The sequence below is a fragment of the Populus alba genome, chromosome 1 (assembly GCF_005239225.2).
Source record: "Populus alba chromosome 1, ASM523922v2, whole genome shotgun sequence".
NCBI lineage: Eukaryota > Viridiplantae > Streptophyta > Magnoliopsida > Malpighiales > Salicaceae > Populus > Populus alba.
The window spans coordinates 24,503,642-24,530,537 of NC_133284.1; the positions used below are offsets into that span (position 1 = coordinate 24,503,642).

At 33.7% G+C, this 26,896-nt stretch overlaps 2 protein-coding genes across 4 annotated transcripts; both read right to left on the bottom strand.

Annotated features, from left to right (window-relative positions):
- Positions 1-6,828: 6,828 nt before the first annotated feature.
- On the bottom strand, positions 6,829-13,322 carry LOC118042329 (serine hydroxymethyltransferase 7). Of its 3 annotated transcripts, XR_004686432.2 has the most exons (6): positions 11,975-13,322; positions 10,286-10,691; positions 8,783-8,884; positions 8,115-8,683; positions 7,691-7,811; positions 6,829-7,594 (listed from the first exon to the last, which is right to left on the bottom strand). XR_004686432.2 is itself a non-coding variant. In XM_035049976.2 (4 exons), exons 1-4 carry the CDS (start codon positions 12,977-12,979, stop codon positions 8,460-8,462), a joined length of 1,737 nt encoding a protein of 578 aa, XP_034905867.1. In that variant the 5' UTR covers positions 12,980-13,322; the 3' UTR covers positions 7,899-8,459. The 3 variants fall into 3 exon arrangements, 1 of the variants encoding a protein (XP_034905867.1); XR_004686433.2 differs by lacking the exon at positions 7,691-7,811; XM_035049976.2 differs by lacking the exons at positions 6,829-7,594; positions 7,691-7,811 and having other exon boundaries at positions 7,899-8,683.
- A 12,366-nt stretch (positions 13,323-25,688) lies between these two features.
- Positions 25,689-26,444, bottom strand: LOC118042335 (RING-H2 finger protein ATL57). Its single transcript, XM_035049983.2, has one exon. It carries the CDS (start codon positions 26,442-26,444, stop codon positions 25,689-25,691), a length of 756 nt encoding a protein of 251 aa, XP_034905874.1.
- Between the last annotated feature and the right edge of the window lie 452 nt (positions 26,445-26,896).

Below are 26,896 nucleotides of genomic sequence, written 5' to 3' on the forward strand. Positions count from 1 at the left end.
TATCCAAAGATAAGAAACAGGAAGCATATTTGCTTAGTCAGTGGCTTCAATGGAGAGCAAAATCATCTATCATCTTAAGAATAGATTCTCTTTCTGTAGAAAAGAAAGATTGTACGTACGTGATTATCCAGGGTAAAAAATAGTAAATATGATGCTTCTTGTTTGCCCTACTTCTACAAAAACTAACCAAATCAAATGCTTAATGGTACACGAGGTTCATGACCATTTTTAGTGAAGCAATTATATGGAAGTCATAGAGACACTATCACTCTTCCCCATATTTTCAATTAGGTACGTTTCTTCCTTTTTATATATATAAAAAAAAAGTTAATTATAACTTAGTCTCTTATAAAAAATCAATTCAACCCAGTAACTTAAATTATAATTAAATAAGGCATTAAGATTCAATATATATTATTTTCTAACATATTCTCTCAAGTAAAAGTTCTTTGAACTTGAAACTTGTATAGGTCCATATTACATTATGCTTAATTTTTATCAAATAGAATGAGGGTGATGACATTTGAACTTATAGCCACTTAGTCAACAAGGCTCTAATACTATGTAAAAAAACATTCCAACCTAAAACCTTAAATTATTAGATAACATTTCAGAATATATATAATTTATATCTCAAGATGAAGCTTGCAACATTTGATCAGAAGAACCAGTGAAGAACACATAGTGAAATCATTGTGGGGAGCTGAAACCACAAAAAGTTCTTGAGGTATTATAAGCTTAAGGGTTAATAGCTCTAAGATATGCTCATGAGGTAGAAGAGATTGGTAAAGTATAAAGTGTTAGTTTAAGCTTGCCAAAGAATACCAAGTTCAATGGCAATTTCAAAAGTTGAATCACATCTTATTGGTGCTTTTGTATATATGCTCTTTCACCCACTACAAGAGTTTTTAAATTTAATGATAGAATTTTTTGTCGGTATTTATATTTACAGTTCATCGATATGAGTTTTCCTGGTGGGCTCACTGATTACAATAAACTGTAGGAAAAACTCTCATTGATGATTTGTGGTATGTCAGTGAGTCTATCAATAATAATTTTATTAATAGATTTACTGACGGCAAAAGCATGCCAAAAAACAATTATTCATTTCATTTCGTTAATATTTCCATCAATAAATATAATATATCACTGATTAAAAAAAAAAATCATATATCAAAGTTTGTTCTCCTAATTAACCGCACTTGCTTTGTGAAACACCAAGATTGGGCTAGCTAAACGCCATTGATTTGAGCTAAAAGATTATTATTGAAAAAAAACCTTAGGTATCATAAGAGTGAATCAAATCTCATAAACATACATCCGAATGAACAAAAGAGAAAAGAAAATAACAAAATTGCAAGCAAAAGAAACAAGATTAGTAATTAGGTTGAAAGAAACCTAGAAAGCATAGCTGCAAAAAACGCATGTATAGATCAAGCAGCATTAGCCATAACACTATTTTACATGTTTGTGTCATGCTGCAAGTTGAATCAAAATTTTTCTAAATGTAAAAAAAAAAAATCAAGATCACAAGGAACTATTTGATATTATTATTAAATCAGACCCAATAAGTGAATCATGAAATCTAACAACCCAACTTCTTATTTAGCCTAAATTTAAAATTAAATCGTATGAAAGTTGCATTTACATGATTTAGTCGACTTGGCGAGTCAAAAAACAATATGGATGACATTTAAAAAAAATGGTTTGACTTGGAGAGTAATGGACTTTATGGATTTGATAACTCTGTTTTTTTTTTTTTCACTATTTTTTCACTTAATTCTATAATAAAAAAATAAATGTTTGAAAAATCAAGTACAAATCAAATGTCGAGATGTTTATTTGAGACTGCTATAATCTCATTGAAAGCAAATAGAAACAAATTATGAAAATCAATTTAAAATCAACTAAATATTAAATGATGAAGTTGGAAAAAAAATACAATGAAAAAACTTAATAAAAACTCAATATTAAAAGATAGGATTAAAAAAATAAAGCAGAAAAAAAAAAAAGAATGAGGGGGGGGGGGGGATTTGTTCTATATTAATTCCTATAGCTAGGTTACTATCCGAATTATCTATTCAACTAGTTTTTCTCTCGCAATAGGAACATTGAATTATTTGTCTTATGATTCATAATGTTAAATATCAAGTTGATTATCACTGTTAAGAAATAATATATAGATTATACTTTTTACCTCGTTTAAACTTTTAAATTAAAATAATTTTTTAATATAATATTAAAGTTTTGATAATCAAATAATCACGAATTCAAATCTTAATCTCCCTTCTATTTTATTAAAGTAAACACAATATAGTAGTAAGTTTGTACAAGTTTCAATTTTAAAAAGTTTTTATTTAAAAAATATATTTACAAAATAATATATAATTCATATGTTATAGTTTAACCTAATAATTTAAATTTTTGAGTTGATATAATTCTTTAAGATACTACATCCAAATTATATATATTATTTTATAATTAAAGCATCAAGTACTTTCATATATATAATTAACGTGTTAAATTTTTTCATTTATTTATGTTTTTTAAAGAATTGTTGAAACAATTTTTGTAACCGAAACCAATTATTTAGTCTTTAATTTTTTTTTTTAGTATAAAAATTGAATATTTAGAATTAAGATATTGTGAACAAAATAAAAAAAGACTACTGTAGCCTTTTTTTACAATACGGTATTTTTTTTAAACTTAGTTCAAAAAACATGATTTAAACCCATGACCTCCTTGCAAATGCATAAAAAAACGCACTATCATATACCAAAGACCTATTGGTTAGGACTTCACCAATTTCCTTTGCTAATCCACACTTAAACAACCCAAGATCAATAGAACCCTACGAGGATATGCTCATTTTTCCAAGCAATCTTGTCATGAATGTGCTCATGTAACTTCTTTAGTTATAGTTCTTCCCTTTCTTCAGCTTTGCTACTTATAGGAAGAGGAATCAAGTCCAATGGACTTGTTGAATTCTTTCATATATAGTTCAAAAAGGATTACAACTAATAATTTAGCTGGTAGAATTAATTATTGTAAACAAATTTAGTTTGTGGCAAAACAAGATACAAATCTCAAATGTTCTTCTTTAACAAACAAGATATAAATGAAAATGATGAATTTATTGAGAATAGTCCGATTTACAATAATTTAAGTAAATACCCTTCATTCAGTAAATTAATCCTTGGGGAAATGACTCTATTTGATCTTATATTTTAGGTGTTGTATCCAATATATTCCTAAACGTAAGTTCCTATATTTTCAAGCTATGTTTCTGTTAAATTCTCTCTATCCAAACTAATAAAACTATGGCACATAACTTGCACACAATGAAATTAAATTATATATATCCAAAATATCCCACACCCTGAACTCCTTAAAATAAGTTATTATAATTTTTTATAAAAAAAAAAAAAAATCACCATGTGCAACATTTATCAAGAATTGAGTATTAAAACTCATGTTAATTCTCCAACGGAGGTTTTAAGATTCTTAACTAACTTAGCTTCTCCATTAATAGGAAAAAGAAATCCGATTGAACTTGCTCATTTTTAATACTCCCTTTTTTTATATAAAATAATTTGATCATAAAACAAATAAATATAAAATTTAATGTTGTTATTTTAATTCTACATCTAAGACTTTTTTAAAAATTCTTTTTTTTTTAACTAGTAGCCTAAACACACTATCTTCTTTCAATCATTTCTTTAATTTTTTTTTTAAAATTAAACATAATTTTTCTTGATGAAGAATTAAAATTTGATATTAAATTTTATTTTTAAAATTTAAAATTATTTTCATATAAAAATTTTGGATTGATTTGTTAGGTTAAAGGTTATTAGTGAAGTTGAGAATATTTAAGTCATTTCATTAGTTTTATATGCAAAATATGGAGAGAATCTTATAAAAGAGGAACAAAAATACTTAATTTTAAATATAGCAAAGTACAACAAAAATGAAATTAAGAATATAGGGACTAATTCTCAAATAATTTTATGTTGATAAAAGGTTTGAGTAGTTTATCTTTCTACTTTTGCTTTAAAACATTAGAAAACAAGATATGAAAAATTGTTTGTTTTCATCTTTTAAGTTTGAAAAAATAAAATTAGTAACTAGATTTGAAAAAATTTTAAATCCAAAAAAATTGTTTTCAAAAGTTCTCAAAATTAGTTTTTTATACTTATATTTTTTTAGAATTCAAGTTGGATTCATGTGTCGACAAGTTGACATGCATCATACTTAGCGTTCAAGCTAGAATCTAGTTCAAGGTGTTCGAGATTTAATCCATAAACAAGTCTAGAGTGAACATTATTCGAGTCGAGACTAAAACCGGAGTTCATAGTGCTCTAGTCATTATAGAGTAGGTCGAGGGCTATTAGGGTTCACATTGGGACCTAAGTCATGACTCAAGGTCATTTAGTACTAGATCTAAGGTGTTTAAAGTTCAAGATGGGACCAATACTAGTTTGGATGAAAAATAGGTCCTTGACACCTAGGGCTTGGGTTAGAACTAGGTCTGAGGGTTCAAGCAAGGATTAGTGTTGGGGATCGAGTAAGGATCAGTGTTAGGGTTTGAACCAGGGTTGGTTTGGGGCGCCCAAGGTTTAAACTAGGACTAAATCTATAATGTTTAGGGTTCAAGATGGAATCGAATCCAGGATACTGGAGGTTCAGGCGAAGATCAATGATGAGGCTCAAATTAAGGTTAAGACCAATGCGGGGGTACAAACCAATTTTAGGGTTCAAACTGGTATCAAGTTCTAGGCACACCTAGGGTTAGGGTTTAGAATGATGCCAAGATTCAAGTCATAATCAAGTTTGAGTAGCCCAAGGTTCCTATTAAGATTGATATTAGGGCTTGAACCAAGATCGGGTTTAAGGTGCCAAAACTAGGTCCAGGTCCAAGGTTTTAGAGTTCAAGTCAGGATTGGTGCCAACATTCAAAAAGGATTGGTGTAAGTTTTTAGACCATGATCGAGTTCCAAGCACTCAAGTTAAGACTGGAATTGGTGCTGGGTATGGATCGGGACTAGATCTAAAACATTCAAGAGTCGAATCAAGATTGAGTCCAAAGCACTTGAGGTTCATGTCAACATCACAAGTGGTCTAAAGCACCCGAAAACCAATCTAGAAATCAAGTCAAAATTGGGTCTTAAACACTCAAGGTTCAAAGCAAGACTTAAGTTGGGTAGAAATCAAAACCGAGTTTGGAACACCCAAGTTTTGAATCTTGAAATCTTGAAATCATTCTCAATAATTTAAGTATCCATTTAAATAAAAGTGTATTTTTTGAGAAAAAATATCAACCAAACAAGTTTACAAGTTTTTAAAAACTAATAAAAAACTAAAATATACTAAATGGCCCCTTAATTTTTTATGGTGATTTTTACTAAAAAAAAACTACTTTACTTTATTTTAATGAGTTCAAAGTTAAAGGTATAGAACTCAACTCCATCACTTGCAAGTCACAAGTCACGTTATAGTTTTTTTTGTTTTGTTAGTTTAGAGAAACAAAATGATAGATTAAAAATCTAGAAATGTTTTAAAAGATAGATCAAGTAAAATTAAATATTTAGAGATAGATTCAACATGATCCCTTAAATATAATAATAGATGAAGCCAATTCTACTTCATGATTTGTCTAGAAGAGACCAATCATCTAAATGTTAATAAATATTGGTGCATCACCATAACAAAAAAAAAAAAAAACATTCATTCTTGGAAATTTAGTCAGAAATGGCACTATTTTACTAGATCTAGAACCTATTTTCTCAATATAGCAACAATATATTCTTAGTTAATGAAAAACAAAAACCAATTACTAAACATTTACATTTTCATCCAATTTTAGTAAACAAAATCATTCTAACTAATTTACTATAATATCTCATGTTTGCTAAGGCTTTGCTTGATAATATAGTTCAACTTATTTTTCATTTGAAAAAATATTATTAAATTGATGTTTTTTTCTAATAATTTTGATATGCTATTATATTAAAAAAAAACCTAAAAAATTATTTTAAAGTATTTTTAATTAAAAATACTTTTACAGAAACACCCTCCCTTTACTGCATCACCAAACATATACTAATATATCCACTCCACTGGTTTATTAAGAATTTGAGAAATCTAGGCGTTCTTAGAAAATATACACCAACTTATTTACTGAGATTCATCGTATTTGCAATAGCTCAAGTAAACTATACCCCTTCATTCAATAAATTTCATAATGTACAGAGAATCGGCCTAATCATCTGTCTAAATGTTAGTAAAAATTGGCCCATCGCCTAGAATAAAAACACAAATCCTCGGAAATTAACTGAGAAATTCTACTATTTTATAAGATATGGACTTATCTATTGAATGTAGTAGGCATTGTCAATTCTCAACAAATGAAATACAACTAATTTACTTAGTTTTTTACCAAAATTAAGCGACAAAAATTCATCCTAATTAAGTTGTACCCTTTTGTCAATGAATTCTTTATTTACTTCGAATCCTCCCAGATCAACCAGAAATCAAGTAAATATTAGCCCATCATCAGTGTTGTATCGAGGACATCCAAGATTTACTGAAAAAACTTCTTATAATTGGATGATTATTTGTGTTCATTTTAACTGAGCAAAATAATTTAACGCTCGTCACTCCATGCTTTTTCAGTCACCTGCATGTTACTTTTCCTTCCTTCAAGCCACTCAATACCCATCACAGTTCTTTAACTGAGTAATTTTTTCAATTAAAATTATTATATATCAAGTAATTCTAGAATCCACCCAAGGGTGAGTTTTTAAGCAAATCCTTGTTATTCTAAAACCCTTTTTTTTTTTTTTTTTTTTTTTACTAAAAGCTAGTAATGGTTATTTTGTTCACATTACTTCAGGCCTTGGATTCACCAAATTTTGAGATTTCAAGTCTTGATGTAGAGAACCACTCATTTTTTACTTCTACAATTCAATCACAAAACGAACCCATATCTGATTTGGGCTCCTATGTCAAACAAACAAAGAAATCCTTCAGTGAACTTTTTTTTTCTTTTAACCTGGAATTATTTCAATAATAATAGAAAATGTGTACAAGAAGGCCACATTAATGGCTGCGATAAGAACGATAACAAGTCATGCCATTGTATTTTGAAATCAGTTATTTTAAGAAACGTATAGAGAGATGAACATGAAAGAGCCTTTAAAAAATAAAATTATGGTATGAATCTAGGGTTTTAATTTCTTTATTTGAAATTTGTATAATATATTATTTTCCTAATCTAATACAAATGGCGATTTCAAAAATAAAAACACCAATATTTGAGAAATAAGTTCTAAAGTACCCCCTTGGGAAAATAAGCTTATGAAATATGAAATACAATTGTTTTGGTAAAAAAAACCCATAAGATGCAAATACAATATTAAACCAGATCATATGTTCAAATGAATACCTTAAAAAGAAGAAAGTTGACAGTCATGGATATACCTAAAGAGTTGAACACCAATATGAAATGATCCAGTATGAGGGATGTGCATCGCTAAAAATCTGCAACATCTATCAACCACCATTTGCTTAAACCTAAAATGCACGTCCATCTATCCTGCATTCCAAAATGATCAATTACATAAGCGAACATCTGTGAAAAAACCATGGCTAAGGTCTACCAAGTTATTTTTGGCTTGATATATCATCTCACATTCTGAGAGATGGTAGCGAACAAAACAGCTGCATCCTGAGACAAAATTATTCCAAGCTATAGCAACAATGGCTCCAGACAAAATGTGATGACAGTAGCGTTACAAGAGATCGAAGATCAACTGCAGAAATCGATCGGCCAAATCACATTCACCAGTGCAAGTTCAAATCCACAATTAAATACTTCAAAAGAATATGAGCTGAAGAAAAAAGTAAAAGAGTATGATCCGCATTATTGTAGTCAAGAGTAATCTGTAATGAAATGGCAAATTAAATGGCCATCCACCGAATGTTTCACCGCTGTAACAAAATCAGGGCTTCAATTCTCAATAGGAGTATATTGAAAAATTTACTGTGCCCAATAGATTCTATCGAGTAATCAACAATACTATATGGAAAATCAATCGATAGACACAATCACCAACCTGTACATCATACCAGGCCTACTCTTTTTCCAGAGTCAGGCCACCATTTTTACCAGAGTGATCAGCGGGGTGATGCTGCTGTCTGGTTACAAGAGGACAAAGGGTTTATAGCCAACAAGATCCTCTTGTTATCCGTCAACAGACAGTAAAATCCCTCCCTGTGGCAATGTGACATCTTGCAATTTCAGGGGGTTGGCAACCACAGAAGATGTAACCAAAACTGTTGTCTATAGAAGCCCAGGACTGTTTGTTGTCTAGAGCCAACAAAATGAGGCGCATAGGGATGACTGCCAGGTTTAAAAGAGCTCAGGGAGGCACTTCAAATATTCCATTCCCAAAACCCATTCACATGTCAAAACCTGGCATTGCAAACTGAGTTGCAAAATTTTCAACTTGCTTCTGGAGCTCTAAAATTTCTTTCTTGGTTTGCAGACCATTCATGAAAGCCTTCTGCAGCTTCCCATGTTCACGCAGCACCATACAAGCAATATGTGCAGCTTTCAGGAGAAAATCAGCAATTGTCTCAAAATCAGATTCCAGGCAACCTCTTGAAGTCATGGCAGGAGTACCTAAGTGATTAAAATAGAAGTTAATAAGCAATGAAACCATTTCTTAAGTATAATAGGTCAATGTGTTTGTTGGAAAAAGTTGAAACAAAACTCACTTACCAATCCTTACACCTCCAGGAGTAATAGTTCCATTCTCCCCAAAAATAGCAATTTTATTTACTGTGATGTGGCACAACTCGCAGACCTTTTCATAAGCTTTACCTATGTATACACAAAAGAATGAAAACATTAGGAAAACCTTGTTCATAGAAGTTTCAAGGAACAAAGTCCACGTCCCACCAGATTCAAAAAAAGTCACATGTTTGCACAGAAAGCTTGCAAACTGATGCAAATAATGAAGGAAATTACAAGGAAAAATAATCCAGAGTCAGATTAAAAGTTATAATAGAAGTTTCACATAGATCATTCTCATGAACCATGTTGAGGAAGCAAAACAAGGCTATAAGGAAGAAAGGTCAAGTGGTGCATGCGAAGGAAACAGAAAGCAGTTGTTCAGTTGCACACTTATTTTACAGGCCAGCAATAACACTAGCTATTAGACTGTCAGGATGAACATCTTGTGATACAAGAAACAACAAACTAAGGTAGAGTTTGGTACATGGGAATGGACAGAAGACATGAAAGCTTTGTTTGGGCTAATGTTTGGTGTGCACCTGGGGTGAAACAAAAGTTCATTTTTTTCTTGTTCCATGCCCAGATTTCTGTTTCATCCCCCCTAAGGGAGTACCTTATCCAGTCCCATCTCATTATGTCCAATCCCATCTAGTCACCAAACACAAGATGTTTGCAACCTAAAGGATACGTGTATCTGAGAAAGAAGAAGGTTGCGCTAATAGAGAGGAAGGAATCTTGGCAGATGGAAAAAAAAAAGTTACGATGGATAACTGTTAGCAGTAAATGACAGGGTATACTGATGTAGCACCAATTGAAGGATAAGTTAGGGGAATCTCGTTTAATAAATATGGTTCATAAGTCCTTGGTATGAGGAGGGAGTGACAACATTTGAGTACAAGGGATGGGAGGTGACTTAACATAAATGCTGGCTGATGTTGCAATAAGGGATTTGATTTCTAAATATCTGCAGAGAATATGGAAATATGGGACTAGATAATGCAAAATAAAGGAAATGGGTTCAGTGGTTCACATAGTTGAGCACTAAGGTGTATAAAGGGAAAACACAAGGGGAAAAAAAATTCACTAGTCTTCCTCTGCAATAAATGTATCCAAAATTCGGACCCAAATTATAAATGTTAAAAAACATACAGGTATAATAAAGAAAAGGAAATGATGTGGAACTTCAAAGAGTGGGAACCATCATCATAAAAAATCAAAGTAATGTCACCTGTTTGAAGTCAAAATTGATCTTCTATCAACAAGATAACTTATATCAACAAAATAATAACAGACCATTTCTAATGCTACTTGAGAAAGAGAGTGGGGGGGGGGGGGGGTCATTTCAATACCACATTAAAAACTGAGGCAAAGATAATGAGAAACAATAAAAAAATCATCATAACTAGCTTGCTTCCTTTCTCAAGGGTTGGGGAGTACTTGTTTTATGCTTGCAATATGCAATAGCTGATAGCTACATGTGTACCATACCTGTTAATCCCAAAGGCCTGAGATCCCAGAGTAGCAAATGGTTATCTGTGCCTCCAGTTACTAGCCTGCATTTTCTTCTCAGCAAAGCAGCTGCTAAATACTGTGCGTTTTTCTTCACCTGTTGCATGTATGCCTTGTACTCAGGGGTAGCCACTTGTTTAAAGGCTATGGCAAGAGCAGCAATGTGGTTATTATGTGGTCCACCTTGCAACGATGGAAAAACAGCAAAATTAATCTTTTCCTCAAAATCATATTGATCACTCTCATCTCCTTGACCTAGATGGATCCCCCTTTTCCTTGGTTTTGTACCCTTCCTGTAAAAAATGATGCCTCCCCTTGGACCTCGAAGACTTTTATGGGTTGTTGAGGTAACAATATCACAGTAAACAAAGGGGTTCAGACATTCCTGTATTAAAAGAAGCCAAATTAGTTGATCCATGATCCCATTCAATTAATAACATGCTTATTAAGGTAATGGTCAAAAGTGGAAATACACCACTATCATTGATCCTATTCAAAAAACACTGACAAGTTTTATGTTCAATAATGCTTACATAGACACCAAGAAACCCTAGTAACCTAAACCAAAAAGGTATCATCTAGTCTTATTCAGGAAAGGGCGCAGACTTAGTCATGTTTCACATGAGCAGTGCTTCTGCAATTAACACGGCTCAAAGCAGGTAATTAGGCTAGTTCACGGCTAAGCCTTGGGAATAGGATCTGGAGTACACTAGGGAAGAGAAAACTCTCAACTAGAAATATTTTATTGATAGAATCACACAAATAGTTCAACTATACTTATATAGTGTCCCAACTAAAATAAAATTAACATGTTGCTAAAAGTAAAATAATAAAATTCTGGAAATTAAGAAATAACAAAAATAGCTCCTATATTATATTGATTATATATCATGGATAAAAAAAAAGGGTCTCCAGGTATACTTGCTAGACAGTTTGTTGTCCTGCATCAGTATCCTATTCCCATGCCTTAGATCAGTATTTTAAGCTTCCAATCGGCCATTCCCTCCTCAAGCTTAAAGGAATCCACATAGCAAAGGTGCCAGAACTTTACTCCCTTTCAATATATAGTACATATGAAGCTATGACACTTATCATCTCTAGATCGCATATCAATCAGCAAACCTTGTTATCATGTCCCCATGGAACAAATACTCCATATAAATGACAAAATTTGCAGAGTATTACAACAATAAGTTCAAGGCCAATTTTCTGATTCTGGGCCAACACAGCCAATGCTCTATTGAGTGACGGATTTAAATCCTGTAGATAAATTGATTCCCATATTACATAGTATAGTATAGCATCACCAAACAATAGAATGTAATGTAAGATCACAAATTTCTCTAAAACACAGATTCCAAGACGTTGATTAATAGCCTGAATGGTAGGCAAAGGACTACATTACCCTCTCAACGAAACAAAACTTCACATGTTTTGAAGAACAAGTAGCATCACTACAAACTATCAGGGGAAATGATTCTCAGCAGTGGCAAGGCCCCAAATTCATGCAACAGATTGTTACTGCTATGTGTGAAAGCAGTTAACATAATTAACAGAAGACAAATTGAAAAACAAAGACATCTTTTATCACGGAATATGCATTGCATTAAATAAAGTTACCATCAAAGCAGGAATTGACAAGCAAAACAAGAGAATCGTAATGTGCACCTTAGCAGCAACAAGACCACTAATCTGTGCCATATCACACATAAGCACAGCACCACACTTATCTGCGATATGCCTTAACCTCGCATAACCCCACTCCCTTGGATACGAGCTACCACCACAAATGAGTATTTTTGGCCTAAAATCAAGTGCCCTCTCCTCTAACTTATCGAAATCAATATACCCAGTTTGAGGATTGACCTTATAAGGCAAACTCTCGAAGAAAATAGATGCACCGGAAACCTTCCGCCCATGAGGGGTATAATAGCCATGACTCGTATTCCCTCCAGATGGTGTGTCCAACCCCATAATCCTATCCCCCGGCAACAACAACCCAGTATACACAGCGAAATTAGCCGAAGTACACGAATACGGCTGCACATTTACTCCCCAACTCTCAGAATCCAAACCAAAAGCCTCCAGTGCTCTCTTACAACACAGCAGTTCAATCTCATCAATGTACTGATTCCCACCATAATATCGCGCTGCAGGCATTCCCTCCGAATACTTATTCGTTAAATGACTTCCAAGAGCCTCCATTACCGCTCTACATACAAAATTCTCCGACGCAATCAATTCAATCCCTTTAAACTGCCTCTCTTTCTCTTTCTCCATTATCTCAAAAATCTCCGAATCCGCCGCGCTTAGCGGCTGGTTCCCCCATGTTTTGACAAGACTCCTGCGCTCTTCAACATCCAATCCATTAGAAGAGGAGGATGCCTCTCTTTTATTGCTCGTCAAAGAATCGCTCTCTCTTCGGCGTTTGAAACACAAAGAGTGCCCTAATATCCTAAACTCCTCGACATCTTTGTCATCGTCGTCTTCTTCTTTCTCGCCGTTTTGGTTATTGCAGTAGTGAGACTCGGTCAGTGGCTCGAGCAATTGGAGAGGAACGGGTGAAACCGGGTTTGCGGTGGGGAGGTCGCGGAGGCTAGAGTCGAGCTGGAGAGAGATTGAATCGTCGGCTATTTGTGTACGGTGAAACCCTAGATTTAATTTAGAGTCCATTTTCTTTAAAATCAGAAAGTTCAAATAGCACAGCAGCAAAAACAGGGACAGGAGGGGTCTTTGCGACTGCGGTAACGGAACAGGGACTGGTGGTGGTGGCGGCGGTGGTGGTGTGACAGCGACAGGATCCTAATTCTGATTGTAGAGAATGATTTTTGGCGGAGAGGGAGAGAGAGAGGGTATGGACCATTTGTTTGTTTTGAGGACGTTGTGCTCCGAGGGATAGAATTACGTGGATGATCCTTTCAGGCAGCTAGCAATACAGAATTTTTATTTTATAATGGGGAGGAGGTGACCACTGTTTGGATCGAATCTGCTTAAACGACAAGTGAGGTTGATTTTTTATTTTTTTAATATTAATATTTAAAATTTGAATTGATAGATAAAGGAAACAGATCTTCTTATCTTCCAAGCAGGTTTTTGGATATAGTTTGATTATTAATATTTTATTTACTCCTTTTTATTTGAAAGTCTACGTATATTAAACTCAACTATCTCTTTAATGTTAGGCTTTTAGATATTAACCAAAAAATTTCTAAAACATATCTTCTTTCATTTTATTTTTTAAATCCTTATAATATTTTGTAAAAAAATCTCCTTCTATTATCCGTAATATTAAAACTCTTATCAAACAACCTTCTCGTATAGCAAAGAAATATATTCAAACTTCTTTTTTTATTAACATAAAAATTTTTCTACTTTTCGCGAACAGTTTGTTACTCTTAAAATTCCATCCAAATTTCCAAGCCAATAAATTCCTCATTGATATACAAATATTCATTTTGGTGCTATAAGAATAGCCTTGTCTTATCATGACCATAAAGGTTTACCTATTGCAACAAGATTAGCTCTTCTAGATACCATATATCTAGAGTATCAACATGCATGCATTGGATCTCTTGAAACCACACTCAATTATAGTACAGTAGTTGTTACTTTATATCCAAACTTCAATATGGCTTTGAATGACCCTCAACTCAACCACTTTTTGAAAGTCCAACTGTAGATCACTAGTGCTGATAAAGTTTTAGATACCTATAAAGTCACTCTTCATTATCAAATGACTTATAAGGTCCAAAACCATGCTATTGATTTAGTACTTCTTGTTACAAATGATGCTTTGCTTGTTACTGTTGATAACAATCAAAGAGCCACATGTACTCATGTCCCATGATAAATCTTGAAAATGGACTGACAAAAGTTACTCCCCTTTTCTTGGATTACCAATTATAAAAAGCTACATTAAAGCTTTGTCCCTATACAATCCACAAAACCTGAGTTCACTAGAAAAATCTAATGATAATGTTGAAATCATCTTTAAGAAAGGAGACTCTTCCACTTCTACACCAAGAATCTTTTCCTCCTCCATTTTGATGATGCAACCAGCTCATGCTCCTTTCCTAGTACTTGTACAATCCTTCTCTAAGGATGGTCTCCCCGTCTACTCTTTCTCTCAGAACAACCATGTTTTTTTAGACACTTATAATTGTGACAATTGCCGTAATCTAGAAATAAAAGATGACTCCCCTAGGTAAAAAAAAAAAAGAAATCTTCAGGTAAGACACTAAAAGACAGATACAATCAAGGAGACAGAATAGTTGACACTTCGGGACAACCTTCCGAAAATTTTGATTATCTTGTCAAATATACTCCTCCTTCTTGGGCAACTCTAGAACTAGTCCCCAAAATCTTCATGTACCAACCTACAAGTCGTTATGATGATGATTTTCCTGCTTTACAAGAACATGTCAAAGACAAGGTTTGAACTCTTCCACAAGTTCACAACCCTCAAGGCGTAAATGTTGATGAACGCCCTAAACAAGTCACCCAAGCCGAAGTAGTTCTCAATTGGCAAAGTCAAAATGTCATCGCTTAAAATTCTGTTCTTTATAGAATTGAATCTAAGGTTGACTTCGTTCAGACTAATTTGCAAAAAGATGACAGTTTCTGTTGATTCTATAATTCTTCATCTAGAACAACTATGTACTGAAATTCAACAAAGGATCTCTACCATCCATGAGTATTTACTCCTTCAAGCTTCTAATGGCAGGTATGGAGACCCTCAGAAGGAACAAGAGCTTAAGTCCCTCAAAATGCAACTCAAGTCTCTTTAGGCTGAATTAGTCAAATCCAAATCTAAGCCTATACCATTTCCTGAACCTCCACAAACCAGGATAACCTCCTATTATCTAAACCCTTATTGGGCTAAACATTCCCCTTCCTACAATCCACAACATCCACCTATCACACCTCAACTATTTGGAAACCCAGACACATAAAAACTTTTCAAACCTATCTCTAAAAGAGATAAAGGAAAAACCTTAGTATTAACCACTTCTAAAAAACCCATATCACCAGCCCCTATCATCTCTTTATCCTCTGATTCTTTTGAATCTAAAAAGAATGAACCTGATGATCCTTTCCAAGACTCCTAGGATCCTTATCAATTTATGATCCAATCAAACTAACCTTCCAACACTATCTAGTCTTTTCTTACTACATATTCCCAACAGACTATTCCTAAAATCATTACCCATAAACCTCTTAACAATACATCTGTAGAAGAGACTGCTGGTGATGAAACTCTTATAACTTCTGAAGATGATTCTTCTAACACTTGTTTTATGCCATCATTACTGATGATGGATCCTCTTCCATCACAGACATTAGATCCTCATTCATCATGCACTCGATAAGAGCTTACTTCGACACCCACCTCTACCATAAAAGTTAGTGTGGATGAACCAGTTAGTAGTGATGATGAACTAAATCTCAATCTTTACCATTATCAACCCCATATTCATTCTCTAAGCACAGGTGGTTATTTTACTCTGGATGATATCCTATGAGTAAAATAACAAGACAAAATCATTGAATTTCATTCATAGCTAAATAGCTATATGCTCAAGGATGGCGCAGCCTTCAGGGATGCATTACAAAAATTATCTGCAAAGTCCTCTGGCACCTTATAAGATTGGTTCCATGTTTTAGGTGATTACAAGCAAATGCAATTTGTGAACAATACGTCTCTTTCTGAAGCTTTAGGCTGGCTTTATTATGAATTCCTTGGTGAAGCTTTAAATGACAAGGAAATAGCACAATATGAGTACTTCAAAATGAAGTGTTGTTCCTATTTGAGATCTGATCTTGAAAGTATTTGAAAGAAATGTGCCTACAATACCATATTCTCTCTGGTCCTGATGATCCAAGCCTTAAACATGCCTTTTTGGTTGATTAAACTTTCAGATTATTGAAAACCAAAAAAGAAGTTATTGACAACCAATCTCTTGGCACCATATTTCATCAAGTGTTGGAAGCACTCAACAAAATATGTGGTCAACATAAATATTTCACCAAGATATTACAGCTTGATAAAACTATGCTTCGTGCTTACAAAAGACCAGATTTACTGATCAAATGTTCAAATTATGCTGATTGCAATTGTTACATTAAAAAGAAGAGGCATTTCAAAAAAATCCATAGATCTTCTTTTAATGGTCGCAAAAAGAAATGTAAGTTCTTAAAACGCCGCCAAACTAGACGCCCAAAGCATTTTAATCCCAGCTCTAATAGATGTTTCATCTATAAGCGCAAAGGTCACTTTGCAAAGACCTGTCCATAAAAAAAGGCCCAGTCATTGAAGTTAATTGATTTTCTAGCCCAAAATACAAAGTTCAAACTTGATGATGATGAAGTTGAATCCTTATTCTCACTCACGGATGAGATCACTCCTAATACCATAGTTGTTTTTGCAGATGAAAGTTCTAATGATAAGATATATGAACTTTACCAAGCCCAACCTACTATTACCCCGTCACATCTAATATCTTTAACCCCTGTTACCATCTTTACCTCCAAATATGTTAAGCCCATTAAAGCCATAGCCCTATTTGACACAGGAGCCCATAGAACCATTATTAACCCTAAAGTTAATCCACCTCATTATTGGGTCCAACATAAAAATACTTCAGAGCTGCAGATGATCAAGTATTCTGCACCCAATTCAAAACTAAAAAACCCATTACCATACAAATCCTACCCCAATATTCAATCAAAACCAATGTCTTTGGCTCTCCTTTACTTGGAAAAGATTTAGTTATTGGATTTGATGTTTATTTCAAATCCAAGTTCAGAATCCTTCCTTGTGGTATTAAGTATAAAACCCATTTTCTCCCATATACAATTATCCCTTCATTCTATAAAATCCAACCCTCTCTCATAGAAACCATTGCCCTCATCAAAGCCCAAATTATCCAACACTAATGTTAAAACTCTCATCAAGAATTTCTTATTAAATGTTCTCATCCATTATAGCAAAATCTATAGTTTTTTTATTAAGCTTCCTTTCAAGCTTAATGAAGAAATTAATCCCACGAAAGCCAGTCATTCATAAATGAATCTTGAGCACAAGAAGCTAGCTCAAGATGAATGTGCCTAGTTACAGGCCTAAGGTCTTATTAAACCTACAGACTCATAATGGTCTTGTAAAGCCTTTTATGTTAATAAAAGGTCTGAACAAAAATGAGGCAAGCTCAGGTTGGTAATTAATTATCAGCCTTTGAATCATTTCCTGCAAGATGATAAGTTCCCTTTGCCAACACAATGACATTATTCGCATACCTTCACAATGCCAAAGTTTTCTCCAAGTTTGATCTCAAGGCAAGATTTTGGCAACTTGGCATTCATCCTGAAGACAAATATAAAATAGGTTTCTGCATACCAAACCATCATTTTTAATGGCGAGTCATGCCCTTTGGTCTTGTTGTTACCCAATTTTGACCCACCTTTTTTTATAAAATTTTCAAAAAATTCAAAAATAGCGAAAAACAATGAAAATCTATAAAATATGTTTTTTAATATATTTGCATCGATTTTAGCATTTTCAACATCATCTGAAAAGAATTTAAATTTTCAAATATATTTGAAACGAGTTCTACTTTTAACGCATTGTTTTTAAAAATCACCGATTTTCCTCATTCGAGTCGATGTTGATAAGAAAAATTCAAAAAAATAAGAAAAATCAAATTTACAAAAAAAAAAAAAGAAGTTGAGGGACCAAGTTTGGAAACCTGGCAATATTTTTATCTATAAATGCTGGTCTCCACAACACACACAAGAGGAGGGGCAATTTTGAAATTAAACAAAGGGATAGACAAGAGACCCTAAACCTAAATCATTCTCTACCTAACCAGTTGCCCCCCACCCATCCTGCGGCTTGTTCTTCTTCCTTTTTAGTCGTTTCTTGAACTCTCACTCGCAACAGCTCCTCCCTCATCACAAGCTCCCTTCTCTTAGCTTGGACCTCAGCCACTTCACCCTTCCTTCTTTCTCCTATAGCTCGGTCATTAACACGCAGCCTTCATTTCCAGCTTCTTCTCCCAAACTAGAGTAGCCACTCCGCTTCCTCATCCCTTTTCCTCTCAAGTCGCTACTGAAAAGCCCCTCACTTCCTTTTGTTCTCTTTTGAGCCGACTGAAAAGAACACCAACCTTTATTTTCCTTTCAACCCACAGCCAATATTCCCCTAATTTCTTCTCATCTTCAACCTACAGCACAACAACCCCATTTCCCTCCACAACAGCCAACACTCCCTCTATCTTTTCCTCTCATAGTTGGCTTGCTCTTCTTCTTCACCTATAGAAATCAGCCACCATTCACCTCCATCTCCCACACTGGACAAGCTCCCCTCCTCCAGCGCCCACAGACCCAACAACACTGAATCCCCCTCCTCGACAACATCTTTTTTCTTTGATCTTCTCAATAGAAAATGAGCAAAACAACAACTTGAAGCCAGCCCAACAGTGACACCCCCCTCTTGGTCATTTCTCCTTGGAGTTGCCAGCCACCTGAAGCAAAAGAGAAGAAGACAAAAACCAAAGAAGTATCTGCGATGAAACAGATTTGAAAGGAGAGAAGCATATCTTAAAAACAAAGAAATAAAAAGCTAAAATCAACTGTTTTGTTGTGTTTTTTAGTGTTTTGCAAGTCACCACCGACAAGAAAGGGAAGAAGAAAGTAAGTCAATCCCGATCCCACTATTTCCCAGTTCTTCCTCACGGTGGTGCGTGAGTTGTAGCAGCAAGTGGATCAGACATGCTGCTACTGTTCAAATTTCCAAAAACCTTCCTTGGCACTATTCTTGTTGTCCCTAAGGCTTCACAACACTGTTCCCACGACTTAAAGGCTTCCAGCATTGTTCCTGATTCTATTTTGGGGCCTTTTTTGTAAATTTAAATTGTTTAATGTGTTGTTTAGATTATTTTGAATGTTGATTATTTTGTAATAATATGTAGTTCTGGATGTGGTAAATATAGTAAAAAATTTATGTAAACGTACTCTGTTTTTTATGTATGTTTTTGAAATGATAAAAAACTAAAAAGACAAAAATAATGAAAAAAAAATTTAATTTGCATTGAATTTGGTTTACATTTAAAAAATATATATCAAAAAATATTTTTCTTTTGGTATCCAAGATTATAATCTTATACGTAAGATGTATTCTTGATATTAAATATAAACTTTTGTTTTGTTTTTATTGATGCTAGAGCAATTAAGTTTTTTTATCATATAAGATAGGAATCTCCTTACCAAGGAGAACTTTTCTTCTCTTTTTAAGAAATCACTGGCAAGACAACTTTCAAAACCTTTTAAATTACATCAAATCATGAAGCGACTTACCTCAAGTAGGGGTTCTAATACCTCCCTGACCACAACCAATCCTTTACTCGTGAATCTCTAATAAAGACCAGAATATCCGGGTTTCCTAGTAACCTTGAACTAAATACTAGGTGGCAACTCCCAAAGAGCCAAACAAGCAAATGAACGAAAATCACCAGCTGACGTCGCACAGGTGACATGCGACAGAAAGGCGACTCCCTAGTGGAGTCGCCATTCTGTCGCACGTCAGTCGCACAATGTTTCATGACAATTTTTTGTTTGATTGTTCGTTTGATTTGTTCTTGGGAGTCGCCACCTAGTATTTCATTAGAGTTGCCATTCTGTCATACGTCAGCCGCGAGCGTTTGTTGGTGATTGTTCGTTTGATTTTTTCTTGGGAGTCGCCACCTAGTATTTCATTGATGGTTACTAGAAAACCTAGATATACTGTTCTTGTCAAAGATTCACGAGTAAAGGATTGGTTGTGGCTAGGGAAGGTATTAACACCCCTAGTGCACTCTACATGAGGTAAGCTGCTTCATGGTTTTGATGTGTTAAAAGAAGTTTTGAAAATTTTGTTTTTCATTGGATATTAAAAATAAGAGTTACATGTAAGTTCATAATTTTTAACCATGATCAAATCAAAACATTAAATTCTTCTTTTGTCTTTGAGGTTTTATCATAAAAACATCCATGCAAAAAATAAAAACATTCACTTATGCTATATTTTTTTTTTTTTTTTTTCTTTTTTACATCCACATTTACACACTACAAATTACAATAATTCAAAAAACTAAACAAATAGTACATTAAAAAATTTAAAATTTCTAAAATAAACCCCCTAAAATTCAGAGCAGTGCTGGGAAGACTTCTGGCACTTCAGGAACAGTGGCGACGCATCTTCTCTACACGCCACCACCACTGGCGGCTCATGGGTTCACGCGCCGCTGCAAGTACAACCCAAAAGATGGGCGAATCTGGGATGTTTTCTCCTCATTTCCCCTTTTGCACCGACGGTAAGAAGCATTATCACCTAAAAAAAAAAAAAAACACAACAATAAGCTTTGTCCCCTTTCCTTTTTAGTTTTTGTTTTTAAGATCTGCTTCTCATATATCTGTTTTTTGGGCTTCGCTTTCTTCTCTGTTTCAGGTTGTCGGCAAGGAAGAGGAATAGACGAGAGGGGTGTCACTGTCGGAGGCATAAAGAGTGATTATAGGTGCTGTTAGAAGTTGTCTGTGGGCACCGTTGAAGATTGGAAAGAAAATAACAGGGGCTACCACTATGTTCAGCCTGAGAAAGAAAGGAGTCGTTGTGGGGCTGGTCTCGGTTATGAGGAAGCGGGGTCGACCAAGATAGGGTGAGCGGCAGTTGGCCAAGAGAGTAAGAAGAAAAGGGAAACTATTGAGAGTAGGGGCCTTAGGTGTGGTTGGCAGTTGAGGTGGAAGGGGAGCGTGAAGGCTCTCTGGTTTGGAGAAGGGAAAAATGAGGGGGCTTTGTGGAAATGGGGGTGGTGAGAAGTGCTCAGGGTCAGATAGCCGGGGGGAAAATGGTTTTAGGGGCAAAGGCTTTAGCTTGAAAAGAGAGACAAAAAGGTTCAAGGATGTTGGTTTTGAGAGATGGGAGCTGCGGCTTTATTTTTTCAAGAGGGAGAATGAAGGCCTTTTTTGTTGGTTGGGATAGGGGAGCCTAATGAGGTAGTATGAGGGAAAAGAGATGGTCCGCCGAGGGGGGGAGCGGTAACTCTAGGAGAAAGGAGAAGGGTTGAGTGGGTAGAGATGGATTTAGGTTTATGTTTTTTTTTTTGTGTTTTTTCTTTTAAAATTTCCCTCCACCTTTTTGTGTGTGTTAAAGACTACTATTTATAGGCAAAATATTGTTTGGTCTTCAAACTTAGTCCCTCAATTTCTTTCTTTGTTTTTTTTTTTTTGTAAATTTGATTTTTCTTATTTTGTTGGATTTTTCTTATCAACATCAACTCGAATGAGGAAAATCGATGTTTTTAAAAATAACGCGTTCAAAGTCGAACGTGTTCCAAAGATCTTTGAAAATTTAAATTCTTTTGAGATGATGTTGAAAATGCTCAAAACGATGCAAATATATTAAAAAATATATTTTTTGGATTTTCATTATTTTTCATTATTTGTTATTTCAAAAAAAATTTATCGAAAAGATGGGTAAAAAATTGGTTAACAACATGTCTCAAAATGGCACCCTCATTATTCAAAAGGCCATGATTAAAGTATTTGAACATATGTTTCAATTAGCTTTAATCTACATTGATGATGTGTTACTTTTCTTAAAAGATGAGAAGTCACATGCTACTTTGTTAAAGCAGCTTGCAGAAATTGTTCATCAACATGGTATCATGCTTTTTGAAAGTAAGAAGCGCATCTATCAAAAGGAAATGGAATTTCTTGGCATGATCTTTACAGATATTGCTTATAACACCTAACACCTGTATAGCTGAAGAACTCCAAAAATTTTCAGATGGCCCCCTCATGAGAAAACAAGTCCAACAGTTTTTGAAAATTGTCCAATATCTTAGAAATTTTATCCCCAAAGTTGCATAAATAACAAAGCCACTTCAACTCATGCTCAAGAAAGATGTTGACTCTTGACTTTTGGAGAGATAAATAGACTCAAGTTGTCAAACAATTAAAGACAACCATAAAAAATTTACTTGCTTTAGTCATTCCATCAACATGACAACGCATACTCCAAACTGATGCAAATGACAAATATTAGAGTGTTGTATTCCTAGAAGACAAAGATGACCACCGAAACATATGTGGCTAAAAAAGTGGGTCTTTTAAAGAGTCAGAAACCCACTACCACTCCATTTTCAAGGAAATCTTAGTTGTAAAGTATGGCATCCAAAAATTTAAGTTTTATTTAGCAGCTTATCACTTTACAGTTGTTATGGATTGTTCCTCCTTTCTAAAAATGCTACAGTTCAAGTGCAAGATGCTTCCTCATCCATAGCTTCTGAGATTAGCCAAGTGGTTTTTCAAATACACCTTCCCTGTTGAGCATATAAAAGGCAACAAGAACTTGATCATAAACATGCTCACCATACCATTCAAATCACAAACATTACTCCTTCCCTTGATTCTCATGGCTTCCTCTTCCAATCCTCCTCCTCTTAAACAAGACTTCCCAGCAAATGACTTACATGCTCTTACTCAAGATATGGTTCTTAACCACACTCTTGACTTACAAGTAAAAGACAATTTTTTAGCCTCCAAAACAACCTTCTTCTCAACTATGATATGACTTCCCTTTGTTTCCAAAGGTTAGGCATCCATCCCAAATATCCTTTCATTCACCTCTTCATCTTCAAACATGCTGGATTGTTCCCCAAAGAACTCTGCTTTTTCTTATTGTATTTCTGTCACTTGTATCGTATTGCTATCGAGTTTCCCACTAATTTTTTTTCTCTCCAGATTTCTCTGGACATCTTGGCCAACAGACTCTCCAGATTTCTTAAAAAACATGTATGAAAAATTATTCAACTCTCAATGAAGCGCGTGTCAAATAACTAAAAAGAAACTCCAAAAGACATGGGGAAAATATTGTTTCCTATGCTATTATTCATATTCTCACAATTCACTATGGACTTCTACAATGATTTTATTTATTTATTTTGGTCATTCAAGTTTTTTTTTCCTCTTAATTAAGCCTTTTTATGTCTAAATTTATGGTCAATTGGCTTTAATTGGTTAAACAAGGGCATGATTGAAAGATGAAGGACCAACATGGGAAAAGCGAGGAACATAGGTAGCAACCTTAAAGTTTGCAAAAAGAAGTCTAGTTTGGTTCTTATTTTTTCCAAAAATTTTTTGGTCCTTTTGGTCTTTAAAATCTCATTTTCATTACAAAACTTTATTTTATTTTTATTTTTTTAGTTCTTGGTTTGAAAGAGAAGAGAGAAGCTCACTTGATTCCAGTGGTATAGAGAAGTCTCGATTGACATGAATTTAGACCACAAAAAGATCGATCTTAGTATCAATGAGTTTCATTGGATGAGTAGACTCTCATATAAGTATTATTTGGTCTTCCTATCACTTAAAATAATATATTTGAGTTCTATAAGTTTTTTGGTTTTAGGTTGATTTTGGGTTTATGAACAGTTTTTTGGGTTATTTAAGGTCATATACAAGTTTATCAAGGTGTATGGGTTAAAAATGTGTTTCTTGGTCAAAAAACCAAAAACCTTGATTTTTTGTACATCACTGTGTTTGGAATATGAAAAGAAGTAGGCAGGCGACACATGGTCTATCTTTTTATTTTTTTCAAAAACATTTAAGGCGGATAATGTTTTCAAATAAAAAATAGGCTCACATGAACAAGCCTGCCTGGAGGCCCACACATTTTTCCTTTTCAAAATTAGCCAAGCATGTGAGCCTAATTTGCTAAGTTCATTAACGTTTGATTTTTTTTAAATAAAAAATTAATAAATTTTTTATATGTTATATTTTTTTAAAAAAATTTATATTTAAATTAATACCCTTCTTCTCTCTGATTTTTTTAGATTATTGTTTTGCATTTTTTAAATAACTATTTAAAAAACAATTGATGCATTTAATGTTTCAAAAAATTATTCTAATTCATTTATATATATATGTATATATGTATATATATATATTTATGCTTTATGTAAATAAATTTTATTTTCATGATATATTTATGAAAATAAAAATTATTTGTTTTTGGTAAGAAAAAGTGACCTTTAAGATAAAAAAAAAAAAACACATGTGCATTAAAAGGAAAAAGATGAGGTTAAATATCATATATTTTAGTTTTATAGGAATGATTATATTTTTATTTTATAATTTGATTGATATTAGCAACTTTTTTTTATTTTATTTTATGGGTTTATACATTCTAAGATTTATTTTCGCTTATCATAAACATGTTTTGACATTTCTCAATTAAAAGAATCATAATAAAGCTAAAAGTACTCATAACATTGTTTTAGTTTTCTACTACGTTAAAAATCAATTTGAAATCCAACACATGGTGTTGTGTTAATTTATTTTTTTTTGCATTTATTAGTATATATGATCATCACTTTATTTTATTTTATGTAATCATTAGTTTTTTTTATTCACAATTATATTTTTTTAATGTCAAAAAAACACGTTAATAACATTTATATATTCATTTTTTGCTTAAAACAAACATTATATGACCAGCAATAAAACAAGTCAAACATATGAGTTAATACTTTTTTTTTAATACTTATTAGTATAAATAATTCTTGTTTTAATTAATTAAATACATATATAAAATTTTTGATTTATAATCAAGATGTTTTAATAAAAAAAACATGTTTATAAAACCTACTATTCCTATAAAAACAAAGTAAATTAAAATATTATTTTTTAAAAGCATGTTTGAGAAATCGCATTCCCTTAAATTTTAAATTTGTTTTTACTAAAAATAATTTTTTTATGGTTTTATATCATTTTAATATGCTAATAAAAAAATAAATTTAAAAAAAATAAAATATTTTTATTTTAATATATTTTTAAATAAAAAATATTTTAAATTATCATCATTATTATACTTTCAAACACATTCTCACTGGAAGCAAAACTGTGGTCAAATTGTCAGCCTTTTCCACTCGAGAAGAAGGCTAGTACTCACAGGAGGAAAAAAAAAAAAAGCAGTAGAAAAAGAGTATACAAACCGAAGGAGTAAAATACCAAAATTATCATAAATAATCACGAGACCTGCATCAATATATATTATATTGCCTGTACTATCTGAGAATAAAAAACAGGTTCTTCCTTCCTATGTATGTGACTGTCTATGTTAACTCTAATTAAGGCATAATTACATCAACTAAATTCGAAGTTTAAGGAATTAATAAACTTAGTACCTCACTTAACATTCATGCTTCCATTTGCTTAACAAATTTTAAGTTAGAAACACTATTTTATAATAAAAAAAGAAAAGAAAAAACTTTTTTAGTAAATATTTACAATTATATTCATTCAACAAAACCTATTCACAAGCTAGATGCTCTTTGCAGCAAAATTCTCTCCCCTAGGCTTGAACACCTATTAGTTCTCCCCTCACCTCCAATGACGTGTCACCATCTGGTTGACTCGCACCTTGATCAACCCTCTCCTGAATCACACCCAAACCATCGTTACCGCCGCCCTTCTCATGAACGAAGTGAGCCCCTCTACAAACAGGACAAGTCACGTGCATCGCAAGCCACGTGTCAATACACTGCAAGTGAAACACGTGATGACATTCTGGTATCATCTTAACAGCCTCTTTCTCCTCAAACTCACCCAAGCAAATAGCACACTCAACCTGGTACTTCACATTACCATGGTAATAAGAGTACACCGGCAGTGAGTTGACAACTTGTGGGTCAAGACCTCGAGTAATTCGTGAGCTGGTAGAAGCCCTTGATGGACGGCTGGATGTACTTGCTGGCCCTGGTGTGCCCGTGCCGCGTTGTCTGTGAGAATTATAGAAACCCTCTGATGACGATGATGATGATGGGTTGACGGAGAACTTACGGGTGTAGATTGAAAAGAATCCCATGAAGAAGAGAGCTATTAAGAGAAATAGAATTGTTAAGGCTACAGACGGGTCAAACCCTGGGCGTGAATAAAACTGTTGTTGCTGTTGTAGCTGTAAAGTTGTTGTTGGCGGTGGTATGGTGGTTGGTTCTTTGAACGGTGGCGGTGACATGGTGGAGTTAGAGGTTTGGAAAGTGGGAGTGATGGGGTGTTCGAACGGTGCATCGTTGAATGGTACTTGTAGTTTGCGGTTGTGGAGCTTCATTGCAGGTCAAGAGTTGTATGAATTATGGTAGAGAGAGAGAGAGAGAGAGAGAGAGAGAGAGAGATTAACATGGCCAGAAACAGATAGCCATGGATAGTGTATCTATGTGCATCGAGAAGGGGATGCAATGATTGTTAGGTAAATTAATGTTGAATTTAATGGCCAGGGGATGTGTTAAGGTGATGCAACACCTCGTTTGGGTCCATGTAGAAGAAGATAGGACTGTCTCAGAGCATCTATCTGCATTTGTTTTGTTAGGTGCGAGTTCCACTGTTCTTGTCTTGAAAATTCTTCAAAACCAAAACTCCGATTTTTTTTTATTCTCAAAACCGGTCTGGTATAGCAACTTGTTTGACTGGCTTTTCAGTTACGTGGTATTAAATCTGATTTTGTTTGAGAATATAAATGTGATTGTTTTTTAAATATTTTTTATTTAAAAATATATTAAAATA